At 39.7% G+C, this 25663-nt stretch overlaps 3 protein-coding genes, 1 long non-coding RNA gene and 2 pseudogenes across 4 annotated transcripts; 3 read left to right on the top strand and 3 right to left on the bottom strand.

Moving 5' to 3' along the window:
• Positions 1 to 981: 981 nt before the first annotated feature.
• On the top strand, positions 982 to 1807 carry LOC103325525 (uncharacterized). Its single transcript, XR_513633.3, has 3 exons — positions 982 to 1142; positions 1314 to 1376; positions 1652 to 1807. It is a non-coding gene; the product is annotated as an uncharacterized LOC103325525 (long non-coding RNA).
• Positions 1808 to 2830: 1023 nt separating this feature from the next.
• On the bottom strand, positions 2831 to 4150 carry LOC148918636 (cationic amino acid transporter 5 pseudogene; annotated as a pseudogene).
• Positions 4151 to 11883: 7733 nt separating this feature from the next.
• On the bottom strand, positions 11884 to 13533 carry LOC107880102 (uncharacterized). Its single transcript, XM_016792711.2, has one exon. The coding sequence runs from the start codon at positions 13531 to 13533 to the stop codon at positions 11884 to 11886; it is 1650 nt and encodes a 549-aa protein (XP_016648197.2).
• Positions 13534 to 14053: 520 nt separating this feature from the next.
• LOC103325601 (uncharacterized) lies at positions 14054 to 16119 on the top strand. Its single transcript, XM_008227791.2, has one exon. It carries the CDS (start codon positions 14201 to 14203, stop codon positions 16013 to 16015), a length of 1815 nt encoding a protein of 604 aa, XP_008226013.2. The 5' UTR covers positions 14054 to 14200; the 3' UTR covers positions 16016 to 16119.
• An 872-nt stretch (positions 16120 to 16991) lies between these two features.
• On the top strand, positions 16992 to 17354 carry LOC107880740 (auxin-induced protein 15A-like; annotated as a pseudogene).
• A 2004-nt stretch (positions 17355 to 19358) lies between these two features.
• On the bottom strand, positions 19359 to 19954 carry LOC148918637 (auxin-induced protein 15A-like). Its single transcript, XM_089049323.1, has 2 exons — positions 19900 to 19954; positions 19359 to 19757 (listed from the first exon to the last, which is right to left on the bottom strand). Exon 2 carries the CDS (start codon positions 19742 to 19744, stop codon positions 19472 to 19474), a length of 273 nt encoding a protein of 90 aa, XP_088905449.1. The 5' UTR covers positions 19745 to 19757; positions 19900 to 19954; the 3' UTR covers positions 19359 to 19471.
• Between the last annotated feature and the right edge of the window lie 5709 nt (positions 19955 to 25663).

Genomic DNA, 25663 nt, shown 5'->3' on the forward strand with positions numbered 1-25663 from the left:
TCAAGAACTAATTGGGGATGAGGCAAGTAGTATGATGTGAAATTTAAGTGTTATAATGTAGCATATATATAAATCAAGTATTATGGGCAGTTTTGGGAGATAGCCCTCTGACAAAAATGGGAACGGGGATTCCTAAAATATCTTACCAACAATGGGGGCGGGATCGGGGCGGGGACATAGATTGTATTGCCATACTAGACCCCAAACTAACCCGTTGCCGTCCCTAGGAAAAAAAAGTGAAAGCAAGGAGGGAGGTACTACCGTACTAGGAGCAAGCGTGAAAAGCCTAGGGTTATTTGTTTGGGGTAGTTTTTGTGAATAATGATTTGGCTTGTGCCACATCATTTGGAATTTATAATATCTTAATTATGCATCATCAACCACCAGATTTCGACTTAAAAAGGAAAAGGATTCAACTTTATGTCACTATTTACCAAACAAATTAATGTGGGAGATTTGTTCAAAATGGAAAAGTCTTAAATTGGAATTTATGTAAGTATAATAATAAATGAAGCTATCACAATGTGTAATTAGTTGTACCTACTAGATAGGAACGCCCAGTAAATCCTTTTATTAGTCACATGAGTCATGACAGAGAAAAGAAAAATAGAAAAACTTTAGAACTCTCCCTCCATCACCCTAGCATCTAACGCATAATTTAATTATTTTATTAGTTTTTTTTAATTAAAAAATAATACAATAAATTCGAGACTCTAAAAAAGGAAAATAATCCATTACATATTAAAAGCAAGATACATGTGAGATCTCTCTTAAAACCTGCCGTATGTTTAGCGTATGTAACTACATAGTTAAATGTTTTTCTATTAATCTATATTATATACCTCTATTATTATAAAGTCAGGCCTTCATCTACATATATATATATATATATATATATATGTTTTGGTTTGGCATTTTCTTCTTCTGTGAAAGGCATTAGATTCGTTCTCTTTAGATGTCCTGGATTAATTTATATATAAAAGGCTAACTGCGGCTATATCTTCAAAACAATATAGAGGCAGCTGAAGAAAAAAGAAGAAGAAGAAGAAGAAGCAGAGAAGAAAACAGACTTTCGTTGACATATGGCTATGACCAAGCCTCATTTCCAAGCTGATAAAGACGAAATAAACCGGCAGGACAAGGTAATTATTTAAGCATGTTATAAGATGTCACAATAAATTTCTTATAATATGTCTTTGTGGATCATGATGATTAATTCATTGCTAAATATCTTGAATAAATTTTCACATGTGCCTATATATATGTATATCTATATGGACCCATAATAAGTTTAATTGTATTAATGTTTACAGGAAGGTCGCCTTTGCTACAACATCAAACCACGAGGGCTTACCATTGTATTGGAAATTACCAAAGTAATGAATGAGTTGTATTTTATATGTTTGTACACTTACTATTAATTACATTGATGATTACATCTCTCATACGAATATGATTCATGTGGGTGAGATTGCTTATGTGAGCATGCCACTTTTATGAGAAATATGATCAACAAATATAGTACATCTAGACAGGATGCGTTGACATAATTTCTTTTTACATTGTCTACATGCTGTGTATATATGATCATATCCTATATTACCACATAACCCTTTTTTTTTTCTTTTTTTTTGTGTGTGTGTGTGTGCAGGAAAGGGAGTGATGGTGATCCCGTGGAGCTGCTTCAGGTTTCTTGGCTGGAACTGACGGCCACAGTTGACTTAGATCCTAAGAAGGAGTATAAAATTAGCTTTGAAGTAGAAGTGGCACCAGATGCATTTGGTTGGAGAGACATACAAGCTTTCTTGATGGCCAAGGTAGGGAAAAAGGGAAAGTACAGATGGACAAAAGTTAAACTAGCGCAGGATTCAAATGTAGGCAGATTCACAACTCCTGATACAAACGGGAACGGCCAGACATTTAGAATTAGAAGTGATGATGACGCAAATGCCGACAACACGCTTCATTTTGGTCTGAATGAAGTCTGGAGTGGAAAATGGAAGGGAGGCTTGAAAATTTATGAAGCAAATGTCAAAGAAGTAACTGGAAAATGAGCTCAGTTCACTCAGTCTTTTCTATTACATGCATGCATATGTATTGAAATAAATATTTTCTACTTTGAGGTCTGTTACAGCGTCCTAATTCATGGTTTATGTGAGGATGGTCAACTCAACGAGGCCTTGATCGCCTGGCAGCAGATGTTGGGCAGAGGATATAAACCTGATGTTGTGGCTTACAGTTCAATGATTCATGGCCTTTGCAATGCTGGTTTGGTTGAGCAGGGTTTGAAACTTTTTAATGAAATGCTTTGTCAGGAGCCTGCTATTTTTGGTCGGAGGATTAATGATATATGTGATCCAGCTTTTCTTGGGTACTTAGCATTACTGCCATTGACATTATCTACTTTACATTTCTACCAAATTGTTCTCGTATGACACTTTTCTGAAAAAGTAGATTTTCTTCAAGGTCTCTTACAGATAGCACTCTTGCAAATAGGGATGTGCGGACATCTGTTTCATGAATGTGCAAACCTTCAACAGACTCCCTCCCATTCATTCGCAGCATATGTCAAATCTGCAATGAGCAAAGGTACTTTACTGAAAACTTATGGACTCCAATCAAATCTCTTATATGTGTTTTAATTATGTTTTATTTGACTTTATTTTTGTTTCAGAAAGACATAGACAACTAAGGTTATAAATTTTTCTTGGTTCTAAGTTGGTGCAGGTTGATCTGGGACAAGTAAACAATAAGCTTGTAGCAGAAAATTGAAATTTCTGTTGGTAAAAAATTGAGTTTGTAGTCAGGTAAGGACATGAAGACTGTTCTCTTATCTTCTGCTTGACATGTTATGTCATTGAATTTCTTGAACCTTGAATTACTCTCTCTTTTATTCTTCACTTTTATATGTCCAGCGTGCATTCTATTATGTATCCAAAACCAAAGACTACTTTGACATCTGATATTTGTGAAATAATCACACTGCTGCAAGTACAGTTTTGTTTATTGTTACATTAAGAATAAACTAGTTGCATATATAAAATGAAACTGAAGAAGCATTCCTACAAAGAACTTTCAGACGGTAATGTGATTTCAAGGCTCTGCCTTCTCTCTGATGTTGCTGCCATCGACTTTCAGGGATTCTGGCCGGTCTTGCTTGTGGGCCATATCATACGTTTAATGCAGACCAAAGAAGACATAGTAAATAAGCATTACTGCCGTGTAGATTCCAAATCTTTCAAAAGCTTTATGACCCAGAGATCCCATAAGAAAAATGTTTGTTGCAATTGACAAGGATGGCAACCAAGGAACTAGTGGAACCCTCCAAACTTTTGGTGACCTCTGTTGGGGTAAAAATACTGCCGTCGTCGAAGTCCCAAAGAACCAAATAGGAACTGTCACGACATAACCAACCCAACCATTGGGATTTAGTCCCCAGTAAGTCGAAGTCCCCATTGAAGAAGCAATGATGATCAGCAAGAAAATGACTAGCTTCAAAAGATGTCGTTGTGGGGTGATTTCTCTCACGTAGTACCTCCTCACTAGAAGTGCGATGGCCATCATCATGAAGATAAAGAGTGTGCTCACTGATAACAGACCTGCCAAGACATCTAAGCTCGAAAACAAACCAATACAAGCACTTGGAATGACAATCAAGACTGTAACATTTGTGGGGGTTCCTGTCTTTGGATGGATAAGAGCAAACCATGGTGGAATCATGTGGGCTCGTGCAATATGAGTGATATACCGTGCCTGTCCAAGTGTCCCGGCTAGAAGAACTGTGGTCATTCCCTTCAGTGCACCTAGGGCTACCACGTACTTGGCCCATGTCATGCCCACACTTTGAAATGCTACAGAGTAGGCTGCATTTGGGTCTATATCTGTGTATTTCTGCATCATAGGCAGTGAAACTGCCATTAAACAATATACGGCAGTGGTGATTGACATTGATCCAATTAATCCTGTCGGTGTCTCTGGGTGGATTTTTGGTTTCTTCAGCCATGGTGGCGATATTGTCAAATCCTCCATAAGCAAAGTAAACAATTGCAGCTGCTTGAAAGACTCCTTTAGCCCCAAACGGAAAAAAGGGTTTCATATTTGATGGGTTGGCATGGATAAATGCTGCAATTATCACAAACATAATTAAAACATTATTTCAAGCATTAACTACCATAATTGTAATTAATATACTCCCTATTAATAGCATATCAATCACCTCATTTCTTTTAGTTGTCATTCCCTATCACATCTCGCCCCCTAAAATTACAACAACAAAAAAATTATGTAAATTACATATCCAATAATGTACCTATGAAAAATATAATATAAATATATACATATAAAATATAGGTATATTATTTACCAAAAAAAAAAAAAAAACAAAGTCAGTTACTTTGTAATTGCATATATTTTTCATAATTAAAAATAGGTACACAATAATTTATATAAAATATAGGTACATTATTTACCCACAGGTAAATTATTTTACAATATACCTGTAAATGTGTATAGGTACATTATTTGGAATAGATAATTATGTACACTTTTCATACTAGGTAAATTATGTTTTTCATAAAACAAACAAGTAATAGGTACATTATTTTTTCAACATAATTAATATGTACAGTTTTATTCATAAACAATTATAAAGTGGATTATTAGTCATGTATAATTCATAAAAAGAAAATAACATAAACATTCTATTAAACAAACCGATTACCTAAATTTGAATTTATTGTTAAATTTTTTTAAAAATGTTTCAAAATTAATTCCTACATCCATTACAACCATTTGGAGATCTTTCCAAATTCAACATCTGTCATTATATACAATCCAATTAAAAACTGTTTCCATATTGATTCCTACATACAAAAGGCAATAATGGCTTAGTTGGGGGTATTTTTGGAATATGAAAAGTACAATAAATCAGATTTTATGCTTAATTAGGTAACTTGCTGAGTTGGATCATAGTAATGAGTTTTTACTTATACAAATTGGGTATTATTTATAGGAACAAAAAGTGAAGGGTTTTAGGTACGGCAAATTGAATTTGAAGGGTGTAAGCCAAATTTACTATAAAAATTTTGTAGTGAAAGAGAACATGTATAAGCTATTTGTAATTTATGTTTATTTGTGATTTTCTGAAGCTTAATTTGCTGTGTTTTACTTGTATGTTCTTCACCCTTGATCTTAATTTGTTCATATTTTTCCTATTAAACAGGCCAGTGGACGGTTCCAAAGGAACAGAGCTTTTGAGTGTGGAAGTACCATGTCAATGTGGTGAACTAAAATGTGAACTTCACCTTGTTGGCTTGAAACTTTTAGGTCATAACAGAAGTCATTTTACTCTTCCTACTGAAATGGAGTTATGTGCAGCGATGGAGCTACTGGAGGTTCCCTCAAGTCCACCCTAACTTAGAAAAACACCTATTTGCCCACCCCCACTCAGAAACCTTGTCACAAAGCATAGAAAGATGGATGATACCATGATTTAAAATGAATTAATATTTCAACAATTTATTGATTGAGTGAATTACGAGGATGTAATTATTTACTAATATAGTTTTCTTATATTTATTAATACAATTTCATTTAATTAGCATAAGGCCAAATACCGAAATGTAGTACCTAATTTTACTAAAATATCATTAAAAAAAATATCAAAATTACACACAATGCCACTCCTTCTAAAGCAAGCATAATATGCCACATGTCCATATCTAGCCACCTGCCACAACCACCACCGCCAGTCGTTTGCCTGTCACCGTCTTATTCATATCATCTATCCATATTATTGCATCTAAATTAATAACACCATGTAACAGTATGTAGGTTATACTCGATAAATTTTCTTTAGGATATGATATATGCCAAACTAATAGACCGACAATTGAAAGGATAATGGATTTCATAAAGGACTACGTAATTGTATAGAAGAATATTTGCATGGCTTGTTATCTACATAAGTGATGCTATTTCCACCCCATATCATATTTTCTTACCCATCTTATCTTTAAAATTTTGAAGACAAATTTACCCATTTGTAAAATGACTTCTAAGAACTTAGGGAAAAAACTTTAACTCACGTAACCCACCTATTCTACCGTTTGACAAAAAGAAAAAGAAAGAAGAGAATTTGCTTGAATAAAAAACCAAAAAAGATCTAGCAAATCAAGATATTAGACTAAAACAATTATCTAGTCTGTCAAACACAACTTGATCCTCTCCATATCTCAACTATTAATGATTAACAAAGAGAATTTGCTTGAATTAATAGTTAAAGGATATTTTAGGAATAACGAGAGGTGGAAAGCTAGGATTACATTAGAGTTGATTATGTCCATAAACTTGTACAAGTTTGAGATTTTAACTCAAAATGCGTAAAAGGAAGTGTAAGTGGACAAAAGAGGAGTAGGAACATACAATTTCTAACAAAGGGAGTGTAAGTGGATAAAAGAGAAGTGAGAAAATTAGCTCTCTATATAAGTGGATAAAAGAGAAGTGGATAAAACAACCATCACTTTTCTTAAGACGGCAGAGTGATTATTATTGGTATTGTTAGGGGTAACCAACACCATCCCTTCAAACAACGAATCCATCTCATCTTCCTCCTTATGATTTGGCTATCCCTAAACCCAAAACTAAAATCTTCCAAATCCAATAAACCGCCAAATTATGAATCAGTCAAAATCTGATAAAAGAAAATACGAAATTGCTTGCTCTTAGTCTTACTCCCAATTTCAAAACTCAAAGCTTGCCTCTTTGATTTTTGATTGGTGTGGCTGGTTGGTTACTAGTACTAGTGCGATGCAGAAGAAGAGATTATGAGAAGTTTAGGGGTGGTGATGAGCATACACATTTGGTTAGTGTGGTGAGCAAGAATGCTCCCACAGAAATATAAAGTAAAATCCTGTAATTGTAATCTATTAAAATCATAAGTAAAATCCTAAGTGAATAAAATTATAAGTAAAATCATGTAATTGCAATCTATTAAAATCATAAGTAAAATCATATAATTACAAACACATGGTTGAAATCCATTAGAATTTGTTAAAATCTCAATTGAATCTACCCCCCTTAATTCGTATGAAGTTACGTATAACACAAAATTTCTATTGGGGGGAATTTGCACCAAGTACGAATTTCAACTGAATTTCTCCATCGACATTGTTAAAGCAAATGGCAATTTCATGGCCAAATGCTGGAACTCTCACCCCTGCAAAATATAAAATGATAAGAACCAAGTTGGAGCTTCCATTTAAAAGCAGAAGAAAAGTTGCATTTTCACATTGACTAACCTGATGTATGGATACATGTCGGAGAAGATGATTTTGTGTCCTTGAGTATATTCAGGTTCCATAGGCCTAATGTCTGACCTGCAAAGAACTTCGGAATTCCAAAATCCCAAAGTTCACTACTTTCATCTTCTTTCACAAGATCTACAAAGAACTTCGGAATTCCATGTACAATTCAAGGTTTTGTTCTTGTAGGATTCGTAATTTTTCAAAAATTCATCGATGGGTTTCAAAATTGAATGTCTTTTTTCTTTTCAACAAAAAAATTATGGGATAAAGGATTAAGGAATTTGTAATTTCAAATATTCATCTATTTTCTTTTGTATATGGGTTTTAAAAGTTGAATAATTGTTTCTTTAAATGAAAACCTTTGTTTCTTTAATCTCTTTTTCTTGTTTATTGGGTTCAAAATAGTTTCTTTAAAAGTAGAACTTTTGAGATATGTGTTGAGGCCCAAAAAAGTCCATGGTTGGGCCCTAATAAGTTTTCGGTCCAATACGATACTGTATTAAGAAAAGTCACATATCGGAGTACACGAAGGCTCGTCATATGCAAGTCATAGTCCACATGCCATGCTAAATAAATAAATTATCATGTCAAGGACTGAAATAATATTATAAAATACAAGCCCATGCTAAGCTAAACACCGTGTCCCTCTTCAAGGACAATAAAATTGAAGCACGCCAAGCGACATGTCACGCTAAGCAATGAATTATTATTCCGCACCCAATCACGCCACAAGCTTAAGTGGGCCCCAAGCCACTCAAATACCTGGGGTTTGCTTGAGTGGGTTGTGGTATGGATGGTAATAAATTGTCATGAGGCCCATTGATGGGCCGAGAAATGGAAGTCTCGGGTTGCTTGGGAGCCTTGGGACTCAAGCCCATTTCATAGGCCCAAATATGTGGGTGAGCACAAGAGAGAAAAGAATGGCCCATCACTCCCAGTCAAAATAGCCCAACCAAAATAGCCCAACACTTGATAAAGTTAGCCCATTTATTTGATAGATCAACATTTTGTCTTAGAAGGCCCATACAATTAGGACAAAGAGGCAGCAAAACCCCAACAGCTGGATAGAAAACAAAGCCACGGGTGAAGATTGAAAGGTCATGTGTGCAGAGCTGCTGGGAGGCTCCAGCACGTGGAAAGGAACAAGTTTCAAGCAGGAAACACCAGCGAAACATGGGATGTTGGCTAGCAAAGTGGGAATCATCCTTTGAAAGAGGGGAGGAAAGAGAGGAAAAGGGATGGCTGAAAATAGGAACTCTTCACTAGGGCAGCTGCGGGAAAAGGACCTTGAGTCCCTAAAATCCCTGATTTTGTGCAAAGGAGCATAGTAGATTTCACCAAAATAGGATGATTAAAGGGATGAGGGGAGAAAGGAAAGGAAAGACTTGGCAAAATGAGATGGAAGCCATTAGGGTTTCTTTGAAAAAGAATGGCTTCCAGCGGCTATAAATAGGGTTTCTTCTACCCAACAAAAATCAACCACATCCAGAGAGCAAGCTTTCTCTCTCACCTGCAAAACCCAGCAAATTCGTGCTCTACTCATATTTTTCCCCATTTTTCCTCTTCAGCAGACTGACAGAGCCTCTGTCAAGCTGCTAGAAAAACACTCAAGCCACCCATTCATTTCTTTCCCTCATTATCAACCAAACTTTTTTGCAAAACCCTTTCTCTCCTACCTTAATACCCCACATTTCCCCTAGGAACACTTAATTTTCTCTTCAGTGCTAAATTCATGACAACTTTGCTCCCATGCCACAAGCCTCAAGCTAAGATTCTACCTGTAAGCACTAAGAATTTATTTGTAAGTAGTCATTATTTTTGTTGATGAAGGTAACCAAGGTGTTTCTTAAGGCCCTACTGTCCTTTCGGAGCATTCTTGGGGCTTAATTTATGAACTCAGGCACATAAGACAATTTCATCAGTTTGCTCCTTATGGCAGCCCAGCCCATTTGTAGGAAGAAAAATGCCCCTACAATATGCTTCTTTTGTCAAAATTGATTAAGTTTTCTTTTTGTATTATAATGTTTCTTTTGCCAAAATTGGTTGAGTTCGTACGTGTTAATTTGGAAAGTTTGTAAATTTTGACAATAAATTTCATATTTATATCTAAATTACACGTAATTTTAGAACCAAAATGCTATTTTTTTTCAAATGAAAACAATGTCAACTTTTTCCATTTTATGAATTATACGTGATTTTATGAAAACTTTCTAGTTACTTTTTATGAATAAACAGACTAATAGTTTCAAATATATAATGTACCGAATTATTTAATTTTTCATGAACGAAAAATTTCTCATTATCTTATAAATAAAAAGAATGTGTATATATTTGGTTTACTATTTTGATGGACAATAATATATCAATTTTTTTCAATTTACCTACTACAAAGTAACGTACCTACTATGAATGGTATGTTGTATATTAGGTGCATTATTATATGTAGGTAAATTAGTGGGGGCGCAAAAAAGAATGTACCAATAGTTATATATATATTTATTATTTTTATAAGCACATTTTTTATTGGATATGTAATTTAGGGATTTTAGTTTTTGGTTTAAATTTTTTTTAGAAATTGCCGATGGTTTAAAAAAAGAAGAAGAAAGATGGGTATGTATGTGACTAGGATATAGTAGTTGTAAGAGCCTATATTGGAATAATTCCCAAATACTAGCAACCTTAAACAAGAAGGAATTTATCACGCATAACATAGTGTGATTACTCGAAAATAGCAAAACAATGCAATCCACGAACGTTTCATATAAATATTTCTACTAAACAAGGCAACCCACCACTTCCTACAAAACCATAATTTCAAAACCCATTTTCAGAGCCTACATATATAATACTCTTTTCTTTTGTTTTCTTCCTCCTTCCTCGAAGATCAATGTTTAAAAGGAAACATCAATCATGCAAATAGAAAAAGCCAACAAACTGATATCAATACTAAAAAAAACTTTGGAAAGCAATGAAGGAATTTCATGCATAAAATAAAAGAAATAGGAGGGAGAAGAACTGGGTCAACTCAAATTCATCCTTAACTTTAACTCAATCATGCAAACTAGGGGTATGGGCATCAATGTGTCCGAACTGATTAAACCGATCAATTCAAACAGTAATTATCAGTTTGGTTTGGTTTTAACAAAGAAAAGGTGAAAAATTGAACTGGACCATATATGTAGTTTTGAGCTATAAATCGGCATAAACCAAACCGGACCGTGTATATTTATTTAATTATATTTTTAATTTACATGTAATACTCCAATGAGGTAATAACTATATATGGAGTTGAATTGAGCTATATTAGTTATTGAAATGTGAAATTTTATGGCATGTTGAGCTTTAGGATGGTTTCGTACTCTAGAAAATGATTTAAGTATGGAGCAAGTTAAAAAAATTGTTGGTTGTAATTGGACTAACAATATTGAAAAAAATACAAAATGAAAGGGAATTTGACTTAGGCCCAAACTGGCCGAACCAACCCGTCTTAAATGAAATTAACCACAAATGCAGTTTGTATACAAGGGGATCATAGCTGTGTTAGCCACAAATAAAATTAACCAAATAACCATGAATTTCAATTATAACTTATTAAGTTAAAATTAGTGATTATCACTTTATTTTTATAATATTATAATAGGATTTTGGAGAATGCAATGGAGCAATTGCTAGCAAAGCAATCGGCTATGGTCCGTGGCTTTGGTTATAATGTGATTTGGCTGGAACTTTTGTATCCTGTGATTTGGTTTTACCTGCAAGAACATGTGCCAATCCTCCACGGCCTCTTTAATCATACTAACAAAGACCAAAGGGGCAATCAAACTTATGGAGAAAAAGAAGTCAAAGAACTGATGGATAACACAGCCACTAACAGAAAATAAAGATTGGCAACCTCGAAAAAGTGCTTTTGGAAGAAATGTCACAAGCATGCAAAAGAATACAGTTTGCTCCATCTGATGACCCTGGCATTTTCTGACCAATGAATGAATTTGAGAGCTTCACTCTTTTACATTTGCAGGCCAACTTGGCTTCAACTGTAAGAAAATCTGACTGAAGCTAACCGTCTGTCCCTTCCACTCATCGAACAGACTTTCATAACAGAACCAGCACTGTTGGTTATAACATTGGCCTTCATCATGGGAAACATCGAAAGCCAAATAAACAATGGTACAAGAAAATTGTCTTCTTATATATACCGTCCTCTTCTCTCACTTTGGCTAGCTTTTAAAAGGTGGTCTTCCAATGCTGAGATTTGCAATTTCTCCCCAAATCATATGTCAAATGACATGTCATTACTTTTTAAAACTACTTAAATTCCAAATGAATATACATGGTCATAATTCCAAATGAATATAAGATGGGGCCGCTTGGCGTAGAAGCTGTAGAAGTTACTAAATCATAATCCAAGTTGGAATTGATGTACTGTATAAATATGAATTAATTTTTAATTGAATTAAACTGGTAACCAATCTTAATTTAGTGCCTCTTAGAGCAATAGTTTTCACTTAAAGAGAAAGAAACAGATGATGATGATCCATAGATGGATAGGGTGAGCCATTGGCTTGAGTGAGTGAGTCGATCAGTCCACTACAACCAGAAATTGATAGGGTAGGGCAGAGATGTCTGCTTCCATGGTCTTTTTGGGATCCCCTTCCATTTCCCCATCAGTGTCCAAGAAGCACTCGACCAACTTGTCATTCCTGTATGGAACCTCCATACTCAAAAACTCTATCTGTGGTACCACATCCCCGTACCCTTTTTCCTTGAACTTGCTCTGTATTGCCTCATAATCACTCTCCCATGGATGTGCCCAATTCAAGTCATAGTGTAGCCAGCTGGTGATCACAAACACCTTGTTGATCATCTGTTCCGGCTTCAAATTCCCTTTCACAGCAACTTGCAGAATCAAATCGAACACCTTTTGAATATCAACCTCCCCCTCCAGGCAGTCCATCCTCCTCAAAAAGTCGCACTTGGGCTTGAGGCCATCTCCTTGTGGTATGGAATGCAGACGAGGGTTTCGGCTGAAGTTGATCACCTTTCCTTTCCATGCCGGCTCTTCACTCAGTTCAGACACTAACAGTCCCAAGCCCACCGATACGTCAGCGGAGGATCCACTCATTCTTGAGGGGCAGACATCACAAACAGCCAAGCTATTGTTCAAATTCTTCTTCTTTTTCTTAGTTTTGCCTGTGCATGTGCCCTTGATCATGTCCCCCAGCATTGCGTTCCACTGAAGCTCAGCCACTTGCCCGAGATCCTCATCGTTCACATAGGGTATGATCTGATGTGGAAGCAGAGCCGACGGGTTCTCAATCTTGGAAGCTTCAACTTTCAGGTCCTCCAAATACATCTGAAACACGCAGTCAGGTCCTCCATCAAACGACTGAAGAACATAACCTCCTTCGTCAGCCGAGGCAGTTGGCTTCCTCAAGGGCTCCACAACCTCCTTCATAAGCCGCTCTCGGAGTCTGTAGGCGTAACCGGCCTCCTTCTCCTCCTCCTCCTTAACATCTCTTTGTGGGTGTGGATGCTGAAAAATCTTCCTCGCAATGCTCTCGCATAGGAAAGTGGCTCGATCTTCGAGCCGATAGGCCGCGTTAGTGGTCTCCAAGCACGTATTAGAAGAAGACTCATCATGAATATTATTATCCATTTGCATCCGCTTCTTCTTCAAAAGTTGAATATCACGGTTGAGGCAGTGGGCAAAAAGATCCGAAACGAGGTCGTGTAACAAGCGATAATCGGGGTCAGTCTCATACCTCTCGACAGCCACCTTGTCAGCCATGGCGAACATCATCTCTTCATCGACCTCGTCTTGGCCTGCAAGAATCCGGTAGAGAATCTGCACAAGGTCATACAAACCACGCCCATGCCCGAACCCGGCGGCAATAAGCAGAAGGTTGGAGGCGAGGGTCTTCGGGTGGTTGTGATGGAGCCAAAAAGCCGCCGTGTAGAAGGCTTTGGCATCTGTCGTTGAATGGTCTACGATGTGGCAGATGAGCTTGAGGGTGGTTAAGGGATTGTGGGACCAGGCAACCGGGAGGAGTTGCTTCAGATACCTGCGGTAGGCCTCTGTTTTGGCCGGGGTGTCACATTCGTCGTGTTGGTAGACGCTGACATACAAGTCAAGGCAGGGGTTGAAAATGTGGTGGACGGTTGCTGTTGTTGAGGGTGAAGGGGGTGGTGATTTTAGCAGTTGTAGCTCTGGAGGAGGAGGAGACACCATTAATCTTGTGAGTCTGCCGCCCATGACATTCAAGTGGCTGCCGCGGCATGCTTTCAGAAGTGAGATGATTCGTACTGGCACTTGATTCATGATGAATTTCCTTTACTCAACCAATTTTGCGAGATGGGGAGATTTGATATTTTCTATGAATTTTTTAGGACAAAAGGGCAGATAGACTTGGAACTGAAGAAAAGTAAAAATTAATATTTTATTAAAAAGAATCTTTTTTTTTATTTTTAAATTTTTATATGGGGTCACAATTATTAAAGAGAATCCCTTTTTATATGGGGTCACATTCTTTCTTTTTTTGAAATCTGTCCATCCTCTGTGGACAGTAGATCTAGTAAAGAAGGGTTTGTTTCTTGTACAAGTTTTAAGATTCTTTCCTTCGCCATGTGCTGTAATAATTACTTTCCTTTTTGTATTTGTACTAGGATGGTATTCTAAGGTTTAAGGCTTAGGTGCGTAGGGTTTAGGTTTAGGTAGATGATGTAATGTAAGCCATCTCTCTCTAGAATATAAGAACAAGAGTATGGAATTAATAAAATAAAATCCGTCAAAATAAACACTACTTACTAGTAGTCTTATTTCTCTCCTCTCCTCTCCAGCAAAGCAAAAAACAAGTTCCCTTCTTGTTTTTGTTCACTGTTGAATTTAAATTACGACGATGAAAGTGGCGGAAATGCGACTCATCTCGGCTCTGCATGTATGTCGAAAACATGCGCATTGGGTTCCTCCAACCCCAAGAATGGCTCCTCCAACTCCAACTCCAACTCCAGAAGCTCCAAATCTTCCACCTTCCTCTCCCACCTTCGGCAACCCCTGCCTTGATCTATTTTACCGCCTCATCAACCCATGGACCCCGGCCAAGCAGCAGGCCAACCTTAACTATCTGAACCAGCTCCTTCCCTCGGCCTGGTCCCATAATCCCCTCACCACCCTCAAGATCATTTGCAGCCTCCTCTTCCATCCTCGCGGTGGCCGCGGCATCAATGATACAGAAGGCTTCCAAACGGCGGCTTCCTGGCTCCACCTGAACCACCCCAAAACCCTGGCCTTCAACCTCCCGGTTATTGCAGGCGAGTTCATGCATCTTGACGATGTTCTCGAAATTCCTTACCGGATACTAGAAGGCCAGCCCCCACCTGATTCCGATGCCTTCTTCACAGAAGCCATCGAGGAGACAGAGGATAAGATGGCCATGGCCAAAAAGGCTCTTGACAGGTACGAGCGCGACCCCCATTATCGATTCTTGCACGACCGCGTTTCCGAGTTGTTCGCGGACTGCCTAAAGTTTGATATTGAAAACTTGAAGCAGATACAATTGAAACTGAAATCAAAAGAATTGAATTTAAACCAATCTGATGATGATGATGAGGAAGATGATCACTACTACTGCTTGGACTTAACTGGGGCCGCAATGGATTGCCCTTTCGTCGACTCTATGTTCGACTGCACTACTCTGCTTTGTGAGAGCATTGCCAAGAAGATTTTCCCGCGAATTTCATACCAGGGTGTTGAGGAAGACGAGGCCGATCACGCCGACAGAGCCCGACAGCTGCTGATGAAGGAGGTTTTGTTGCCCTTGCGTGTCCCCTTGGAGGAAGAGTCGGGTTATGAATGTAGGAGGACCAATCATGGAGCTCCCTGCCCGGTTCGCGTGTATTTGGAGGAGGTGAAAACCGGAGGCAACTCCATGATTGAGGCCGACGCTCTGCTTCCACATGAGATCATAGAATATGTTTACGATTTTGATGAGCTGCGCCAAGTCGCTGAGCTTCAGTGGAAGGCTATGGTGGAGGACATCTACTTGAAGCAAGGCAAGTTTAGAAACTGCTTGGCCATATGCGACGTCTCCGAGAGCATGAAGAGGGTTCCTCTGCATGTGTCAGTGGCTCTGGGGCTTTTGGTGTCTGAACTGAACCAGGAGCCGGCATGGAAAGGAAAGGTGATCACTTTCAATCGAAACCCTCAGTTGCTTGCGATACAAGGGGATGATCTCAGGTCCAAATGCGCGTTTGTGAGGAGGATGGACAGCCAGGAGTGGCATTGCAAGGTTGATTTTCGAAAGGTATTTGATTTGATTCTGCAAGCGGCTGTAAATGGGAATTTGAGACCAGAGCAAATGATCACCAAGGTGTTTGTGTTCACCATCTACTTTGACTTTGATGAGATTTCGGCCAATCGATGGGAGAGTGATTATGAGGCAATACAAATCAAGTTCAAAGAGAAAGGATACGGGAATGTGGTGCCACAGTTGGTGGTTTGGAATCTAAGCCGAGAGAATGTTTGGAATCTAAGCGAATACAAGTCTACCCCGGCCGTGCCTTGTACGCAACCGGGGGTGACCATGCTCGGTCCCTTCATCAACAACAACTTGGTCAATTCCTTCTTGGAAAATGATGGGGATATTAGCCTAGACCATGTCATGGAAGCAGCCTTCTCTACTCAACTGTATCAAACTCTGGTTGTGGTTGACTGAGTGGAATCTCAAGTACGAGGAGCATAATCATTATCTGTTTTAATCTAGCTGTGGCCCTGAAAACTATTGCATTCAAACAGAGGCACTAAAGATTAGTTACTTATTTAGTTAACCTTTCTAGCTAGCTACCAATTAGTGATTGATTACTACTTTAATTTAATGAGAAATTGATCTAATCGTTTTAATTTAGCTCAACCTTCTCTTTATTTGCTCTGCATTGCGCTTGTTATAACACAGATTTTGTTGTTTGTTGTTTTCTAGTAGCAGTTATTTGGTTGTGTTGTAGCTATAATACTGAAAGTCTGAAAATTTTATTATTAATTATTTCTAGCTGTGAGATAACTAAATACTTGCTGTCTGATATACATTATCTGGGTGTTATATTTGTGGCCCTCAGCTGCCTCCCCGATGCAGTCAACATGTGGATTGGCAACCATCTGTCGATACCTGGTTTCTGCCCTCCTTTTTGGGTCGAAATTATAGTGGGATTATGTAGTTATTTTCCCTGATCCTATTAGGGTACATGCCTATGCGCACTGGGTCTACTTGGTCTCAAGCATGTCTTTTTGATCCGTGCTAAAGGCTTACACTTTACATAGGATGTACATATATTTGTATTAGTCTTTTAATTACTTCGGTTGCTCTTTGCAGCTATTAAGAGTGGTAGGACATGATGTTTCTTCATTTTGGGCATTGTCTTGTGAGTTTTTCTTGATTTATTAGGAGACAAGTCCATGCGATACTCCATGAGCTAATGTCTCTCACTAATTAGGTCCGTCCTGATGTCTCATCACCAATCATTTTAGGTAACAGATTGTTTTCAGTATACTACCTCATCTATATATACACATATGATCAGATTGAGGAACAAAGCAAAACGAGTCTTTCATTGATCACACATATTCGAAGATTTCTCTGTTTTGCAATTTATTTGAAATCTTCATTTTCGTTCTCGTCATTGAGAAATTTCAAAACCATGGGTTTCCGGTTGCCTGGTATTCTACATGTTAAGAAAAATCTTCTTCAGTCTTTACCAACTTCAACCAAGTACATTCAAAGGCCTTAGATGTCCCTAAAGGCTATTTTGCAGTCTATGTTGGGGAGAGCCAGAAGAAGAGGTTTGTCATTCCAGTGTTGTACTTGAACCACCCTTCTTTCCAAGATTTATTAAGTCAAGCCGAAGAAGAATTTGGATACGATCATCCAATGGGTGGTATCACGATCCCCTGCAACGAAGACACCTTTCTTGATCTCACCTCTCAGTTTGGTCTATGAGTTGAGGCTGACATATAAACACAATTTTGACACCATTGGCTGCATATGTACTTGAGCTACTTAAGGGGCAATTTTTGGATCTAACTTTGCAAGTAAAGCAGGAGAATGAGGATTGAGGAGATCGTTATCTCTGGATGAAGAAAGGGCTTGGGTTTATCATGCATTACTAATGACATCTCACATCCCTTGATTGAAGACACCTTGGATAATTAATGGGCTAGAAATTCCAAATCGCTTGTTTCCTGAGGAGAAAATGGCCAGCCCTGCGGATATAAACTTGCGAACCATTGGCCAAGTACAATGTTGCTTTGAATAGAGATTGATAAATAGCAAAAAAATTTAGTGTCAAACCATGTACTTAGTTGTTCTACAAAAACTCAAACTCGTTATAAGATGATATTTACTATTCTGATTCATAATTAATTTCATTTTTATCTTATGGTAGCAAAGTGATGCAAGCAATCACTATAGGTATCAGAGTTAAACATATGTGAGTACTGAATTCTCCACATATAATTCTAATCCATGCTTTGCCGTAACATCAATTAGAGCATGCATCTTTCTTCTTAATAAGTTGGTTGACCTCTTGCAGTGGATGACTTGCTTGATACTTTCTAATTTGAACTATTCAATAATTATAGTTTTGTTAATCTGCAAAATTTTGCGTAGTTATCAAGTTTTATGCATGGCTTTAATTATGAAGGTTCTGTCTGAATAGATGTTTCATCTTAACCAATTGAAAAGAAAACCTCTCTGGAGTTAAAAGTAGATTACATTACATGTCTAAGCAAATTTTGAAGATTTGCAGGTAAAAAACAGGATGTGAACAGTTGCATATATAAGGTATTCTCAACCGAAAAAACCTGCATTAGCTGGTACTACCTAACGTTCCAAAGGTCATTGCATATGCATAGTACATCAACGACAATCACTTGTGAAGAGGATGCTGTGCTGTATGTGCATGTTCTCCTAAGGCTTCTCTGTATCTCTTGAACATTGTAGCTAGATAGTGATGTGGCCTCTGCCTTTCCATGCATGAATTTGTGGTCTCCAGCCATCAGCAGCTGGTTTGAATCATAATCACGGTTTGGGAGACATAAGCATTTGAAGATCAGATGGTTCTGTCTTTGCTGAAAGCAAAAACTAATTTTACTACAGTTGAAGCACTAGTATGTTCATTAGAAAACTCTGGCAATCAGAATGTGCCTAGTTGTGGATAGGAAAAGTCTGTAATTTAATTAAGCTGCATCAGCATGATGAGCACGTATCTTGATATTACCAAACATCTCTTTTTCTTATACCTTGACAAGTACACATCAATGGCAGTTTCATAGACCTGATCAGTCTCTTCACATCAGGCCTGCCGCCTGGCCTGTTTTACTGAATTACCAAACATATAGCCTTTCTTTTTCTTTTTTCTTTTTTTTTTACAGGGAGAATTTTATTGCCTTTCCATACTTTTCTTTGACCTTGCCCATTAGCTCTAGCTCAAGTGCAATGGGATAGGTTGGCAAAGTGCTTCCTAGATCTTAGGTTCAAAGACAAATGATTACAAGGTGGATAGTTCAATTTATGGATGGTCGAACGAATTTGATTTAGTGCAAGCCAAAATCAGATATTTGACTTTTATGAGAGTGGGACAACAATAGTATGTTGATTGGTAATTAAGCATGGATTATCGAGCTATTCATGGCGAATTCAAAGCCCGTTGCTGCTAGAAACAACTTCTGTCAAATATTCCATTAGTCACTTTGTGTAAATCTGCTCCCCTATGCTGATTAATTAAACATTACATGGTAGCCAGTAGATATCAATTAAATGAAAAATGATCATCACGTACAGAACTGTAAATTGTTCAATCAAAAGGAAAATAGTTAATCTCAATTTTTCTTAGGACAACGAAGTTGAATAACTGATCTTGCTAGCTTTCAAATTCCAAGTAAAGCAATGACATTTTTGAACAAGGGTGTTGGTTAATTTTATCTGCTACGCTGGCCATTTTCTCCTCGGCTCTCACAAGCGGTTTGAAGTTATGAACTGAGAATTATTGAAGTTGTCTTCAATTCATCCGCAGTTAGCATCTCCTCATGAAGGATGTCTTGGCTGCAAATTCAGATCCAAAAATTTGTCCTTGTGTGGTGTCAAAATTGTGCATGTATGGTGAACTTTAGCATGTTGTGCTCATACACCGAAGTGAGAGATGAGATGAAGGAAGGTGTCTTCACTGCAGGGGATTGTGATACCACCCATTGGATGATCATACCCAAATTCATCTTCAGCTTGACTTAACAAATTTTGGAATGAAGGTTGGTTCAAGAATGAAACTGGAATCACAAACCGCTTCTTCTGGCTCTCCCCAACGTACACTGCAAAGTAGCCTTTAGGAACATCCAAGCCCTTTGAAGGTACTTGATTTTTCTTAGCGTGTACAATACCAGGCAACCGGAAACCCATGGTTTTAAAACTTCTAAAAAACAATGCAAATTAACAATGAGGAAGAGAGAAATTAAGCTTGCTTTGGGAATTTGGAATTAAAAGACTTGTGGTGGTTTGCTTCTGAATATGATCAAGTATATATATATAGAGATAAAGTGCTGTAAGCCAGTTACCTAAATGATTGGTGATGAAGCACCGGTGGAAGTAACTGAGAGAAAACTTCACATGGACTTGTTATTTCTAGCTATGAGATAACTAAATACTTGCTGTCTGATATACATTATCTCGGTGTTATATTTGTGGCCCTCAGCTGCCTCCCCGATGCAGCCAACATGTGGATTGCCAACCATCTGTCGATACCTGGTTTCTGCCCTCCTTTTTGGGTTGAAATCATAGTGGGATTATGTAGTTATTTTCCCTGATCCTATTATGGTACATGCCTATGCGCACCCAATGCATCAGAATCTGAATCCTCATGCACTGTATTGGCCAGCGTTGGAGTTTTAATTGATAGGCAATGAATTGATTGCAAGAAATTGAAGTAAGCATACCTGATATCAAACTATATATCATACCATGCTATACATAATGGAACCTCAATATCTAACCATATACAGAGCTGAAACTAAAAGGTGAGAAAAGTATTAAGTTCACAGCAATAGTGCGTCCTCTGCTATTTGGACTTTGTCTAACCACATACTTGGCCTGCATTAACTCTAACAGATCAAGATTTAAAAAATAGTGTGTGCCATAAGCATAAAGTTCCATATCATACAAGTGTCAAAGTAACAAAAACAATATGCACATCTTGATTTGTCAATTATTTTCATATTTCATATGTTGTGTACCAATCCAAAGCAAACATCTTTATTCTGTGGAAAGAACCATGTATCAATGGAATGGAAGCAATTAGGATTCCCATATTTGAAACAAAATTGGAAGTGGCTCAAGTCTGATGAGATTTAGACACCCAAAAAGGAGGCAGAAACTTACTAGTATAGAATCTCTCCAGGGTTGAGAGTACAGCGAAAAGTTTTAGGATCATTAAGGTACAAAGGAAAGTTAGAGAGCTACTTATCTCTGTCCTGAGGAGAAGGGTAAAGATCAACAATGCTCCAAGGCACATATCTATATGGCTTCTCCAGTTCCAATGTGAACTCTCCGGTGTCATGAGAATACGAATATTGGGCAGCGGCGTAGTCGCGGATGTACATGCAATGCACATCAGTGGGAGGAAAGGAGCAGGAAATGCTTCTCTACCTTCTCTTTTCAGTGCTTCTCTCAATTTCAGTGGTCACTGCATCCGGTTTTGTGCAGTTTCTGAAGTCTGAGATGGTTAAGTGGTGGTATCTTTTTCTGGAAGATGATGATCCATTCTTTAACCCATCAAAGCCAGAGGTATCTGATTTTTCTACAATTCATAAGGGCCCTTATTTTTGTATGGCTACTTGATCCCCATTTCTCTTATGTCTCTACTGAGGTTGTCAAAGTTTTACAAGCCATGCTCATTAACAAGGATATAGAATTGTATGATGAAGCTATACATAAATCAGTCCAAACCCGGACATCAAATCTAAATGAGGAACTTGGTCAGGTAGGAAATGCTCTATTGCTGGAAATATGGGGGTGTTAAAAATGAAATCGATCGTGTAGCATCTAAAGGAATGAATGTTGATGTTGAGTCATATCATTTTAGTATTGATGAATTTGAACAGCAAGCCAAAGCTGTGTAATGTTTGAGTTCTCAGTTGGGGACATTAGCACCAAAAGAGCTGTTCTAGGTGGACAAAGACATAGGCAGAATTCGAGTGCAAACAACTCAAGAATCTCTTATGTGGAGGAAGAAACTGCCATCAAGGGTTTCAACTTTAGGGATGATAAACCTATGAACAAAAAGTGGATTTATAGGTCCAACTTATCTGATGCGACACTGTTCTTTAGAGTCAAGGCTTTATGTCACACAAACATACCTGTTGAGGAGGATGATCAAATTCATAAGCTAAAGTATAAGGCAGAGTCACCAGAAGAAGTATCTTTTCTAAATGCTGCACAAGAATTTGGATTTCAATTTTTCCGAAGAGTTTGATCTTTCCACTGCAAAGGAGGTTGAGAGGCAAGTCCTATAATTGAATTTTTCTGGTTAAGACTACACTTCCTTATAAGTTCTTTACGGTAGGATGGCCCAGCATGATGTGATGGTTATTGTCAGGAAGTACAAACTTTTGAACCTTTTAGAGTTCTGTAGCGCTCGGAAGAGGATGTCTGTTATATTAAGCAACGAAGACGGTCAAATCTTTCTACTCTTCGAAGGTGCATATAAGTATGTTTTCTTCTTTGACAATTCATCTATTGATGTCTGCACCATCTTTCTTATTATTCTTCCCTTTTTGGGTTGAAGGTATCAGTCTTTTTGTTCCAAGTTAGAAAAGCTCAATACTATTCCATCAACTAACTTATTTATATTAATTTTGGTTGCAGCATTATCTTTGATAGGCTTGCAGAAAATGGAAGGACATACCTGCTAAAATATGAAACCTAATATGAGAATATTTATTTGTGGAAATTTTCTATGTGTTCTTCTCTTTAGTGTAGGAGGTCATATTTATAATACAATGGAACTTTAATATGCAAGTAAATAATAAATTCATATTTATATTTATAGTAGGAAATCAGGAATTAAAGTAAGTCAATCACAATTATAATAGGAATTCTTGGTGTGAAAGGAAAGTAAGTCAATGGTCCACAAGTCACGCCAACACTCCCCCTTACGTTGGTGCATAAATGTCGCCAATGCCTAACCAATCTAGTGAATTGTGGAATGTTTTATTGGATATCACCTTTGTCAAAATATCAACACGTGACGTCCTTCTTTTGGATGCGTGCGCGGGCGTGCCAAAGCACGGCCCATCGTGCGGCAAGATGATGATGAGGTTCGTAGAAGATGGTTTAAATGTTGCGTCTGCTTTACGCTCGACTCTAATCAAACGACAGGCCGAGAGAGGAACAGATCTCGGCCGTTGTTCACGGCCCGAGCTACAAGGCCGTTTAGTGGTGGTGTTGGTGGTGGGTTTTGGCGGTGCTACCCAGCAAAGATGACTCACGGCCCACTCCATGCTTTGGCCATATCACCGGGCAAAGCAGCCTCACAGTCCGCGGTCCAAAGAACTTGGCCTAGTCCACACCTGCGTCGCCTGCACTCCATCCCGCCCAAGCAACTCGACCACACGGCAATACGGTGAGAGCAATCAGACGTGCTTCACCATTACATACGTCGTCATTGCCGTCAGGCTCCCATCTTCAGACGGTTCGGCTCTTCCAACTACAACCCATACGAACCCCAGCCAAACCTATGGCGCATATCTGGTACCACCCAGCTGGTCGCAACGGCCGAACTCCCCGCTCAAGTGGCCCGGCAGGCTGCAGAACGAGGGGCAACAAGTTCCACGGCCAGTCGCGGCCCAACAAGAAGCGCCTCGGATCCTCCGACCGAAGATGCTCGGCGCACGACCAAGGATTGCTCAGCCCGGAAACGGCTGGGGCGCCGAGTGATACTAAGTCAGACCCACCCGAAAGCCCAAGAGTTGGCGCGACTTGCTCTCTAGGGCTTCTTGGGCACGCCGCACATGAAAGCACTCCGTGAGCACATTTCCCTATATCTTGACCTAGGGCCATGACATTCATAAACTAATGGAGCTAGAGGCTCGCGTGCCTCGGAGTTTAGAAAAGTTAGAATACCAAGACTGCCACATTTGGCGTAAGTCCAAAAAAATGGCACCGAGGGCCTACGACAAAAAAGTCAAAAAGAAAAAAAAAAGGGAAGTGGGCGAGCAAGCTAAACAAACGGCGCGGCTAATATGAAGCAAACAACATATATGCAATCAGTCAGAGAAGAAGACCCACGCTTTGTATTTAGACAAAGAGATCGTTTCTTTTTACAAAAGGAAAAAGAACGGCCACCATGGTGATCACAAAAAAAAATATATATATATATATATATACACACATATGCGTGTATCTGTATGTCTGGGAAGAAAAAAGGAGAGGGGTTTAATTATTACATCCCAAAATCCTTGAACGGCCGCCCACCTAAACCCCTTCACTAAACATTCCCAAATTAGGCATGTTATCCTCTCCGTGCAATGTCCCCACCATCTATATCCGCCGCCACTCGCCCGGATTTGCTTCCTCTCGACCAATGCCCTTTTCTCTCGCACGCTTAAGGATTCGCTGGCCAAGACTTCACCGCCGACCAAACCGCACTATCTCGGCGCTAAAGGATGAGATCTCGGGGCCTGGAGCTCGCAATCAACCTCGACCGCGCAAGTTCCTCATTCTCTCTTTGGATGACGAGGTCATTTTCCTTCAAGCGGCCATGGCAGGTTGGACTTGGTCTTTTATCGCCGATGGCTCTTGCTCGAGCGAGCATTCCTCGGTCATCCTCACGCTTGCCTCAAAGATACCGACCGATCATCTCTCGCCTCACCAACGAGCTCAGAGCTCGTCCACCGGGCCGAGCCAAGGCACTCCAACGCCATGGCCAGATCCAGATAGGACCTGAACTCCATGAATGCCTCAGAGTGGTCATTTGGTGAACCCCAAGGAATAGGTACTCCGAGCCTTTCAATGACAGCGAATCCTCGTCCAGGGGCCGAGGCCGAGCTGCCTCCTTCTTCATGAAGACTGGCATATAACTCCTCGAGATCATCGGAGGAGGTGGTCCCCTGAAAATAGAAGAGGGAAGTCAAAATGGGAAACAATCAACTAGGACATAGGGAATGACAATGTGAAAATCTAAATACTCAATTCAGCGGCCGACGGCGCGCCAGAGCTTCGCAACCACAAGCTCGGCCAGAGGCATGTGGCAGAATTCTAAGAATAAAACGAAGGTACAGTAAAAACAAAACGCTTATCGAGCGGATCACGATGCCGCCTGGACGACGAGGGTCGAACGGCAATAGCTCATCGAACGCAGAACGCCAAGGTAGGCACGCCGAGGCGCCAAAGGGAATTCCACCAGATGGCCCGCGCCAGACCACGGCAGGACCTCGCCCTCCGGTAAGTTCGCGGCGGCCTTCTTAGTGGTCGCACCTCCGCAACCGCGACCTCGATCCATCATTACCGCCACCTCGCAGTGGCCGCCCTCAATCGCTACTCAGCCGCCATCTCATCGGCCAACTCTCTCGCCACCGCCGCCCGAGGAAAGGACCGATTATCGAAAAGAAAGAAGAGGGCGAGCTCTAAAAGAAAAAGAAAAAAGGAATCAAGAAGGAGTACTCATGGTCACTAGAGGGCCTTCACTCATGATCCTGGGGCTTTTCCTCATCCTCGCCTCCCAAAGAACGAGGATGACCCTTTCCTCTAGCACCGCCTGTCTCAACGGCAACACCTACGGCCGTCGCGCCTCGGCCATCGCGGCCCGGTGTTTAAGGCCTCTCGATCCTCTTGCGACCCGGGGCCGTGTACAGGAGAAGTAGAAGAGGTAAGAAGTAACAAAGACAGTGGCTCTGAGAAGCCAACGGCAAAGCAAAAAGAAAGGGCTTACCAACGATGATCGGTTGAGCTACGGGCGGATGGCACGGTCCTATGCGCTAAGGTTTTTGCGCCCCACTATAGCCGGTGCAGGGGCTGCAGCTTGAGGTCTCGACCACGCCCTAATCGAAGCGAGCGCGCCGCCACCCTGGTACGACCATGGCCGGCGTGTTCGGTCGAGAAAGCACGGTCGGGCCTTCTTCCTCTTGCCAGCCTTGGAGATGAAGGTCCCACCGCATTCTTCGAGCCCTCACGGCCTCTTCAACAGCCGAATGAATCGCCGAGATGCATTCCTCGCACTGCACTTCTATCATCGTCAGATGCATTACGACGCAGCCAAGGCGTTAGAGTGAGGAAGGTCATCCCTTTGAAGTCGAAGGAAATGCCAGCCACGCCGTCGGGCGACGC

This window comes from Prunus mume, linkage group LG3, assembly GCF_029339155.1.
Source record: "Prunus mume cultivar Tortuosa linkage group LG3, ASM2933915v1, whole genome shotgun sequence".
Lineage (NCBI taxonomy): Eukaryota > Viridiplantae > Streptophyta > Magnoliopsida > Rosales > Rosaceae > Prunus > Prunus mume.

What these genes read in the sequence shown, in the direction of transcription:
- LOC107880102 (XM_016792711.2), bottom strand. Translation starts at nt 13,533, where the DNA reads ATGGTGTCTCCTCCTCCTCCAGAGCTACAACTGCTAAAATCACCACCC.
- LOC103325601 (XM_008227791.2), top strand. Translation starts at nt 14,201, where the DNA reads ATGAAAGTGGCGGAAATGCGACTCATCTCGGCTCTGCATGTATGTCGA.
- LOC148918637 (XM_089049323.1), bottom strand. Translation starts at nt 19,744, where the DNA reads ATGGGTTTCCGGTTGCCTGGTATTGTACACGCTAAGAAAAATCAAGTA.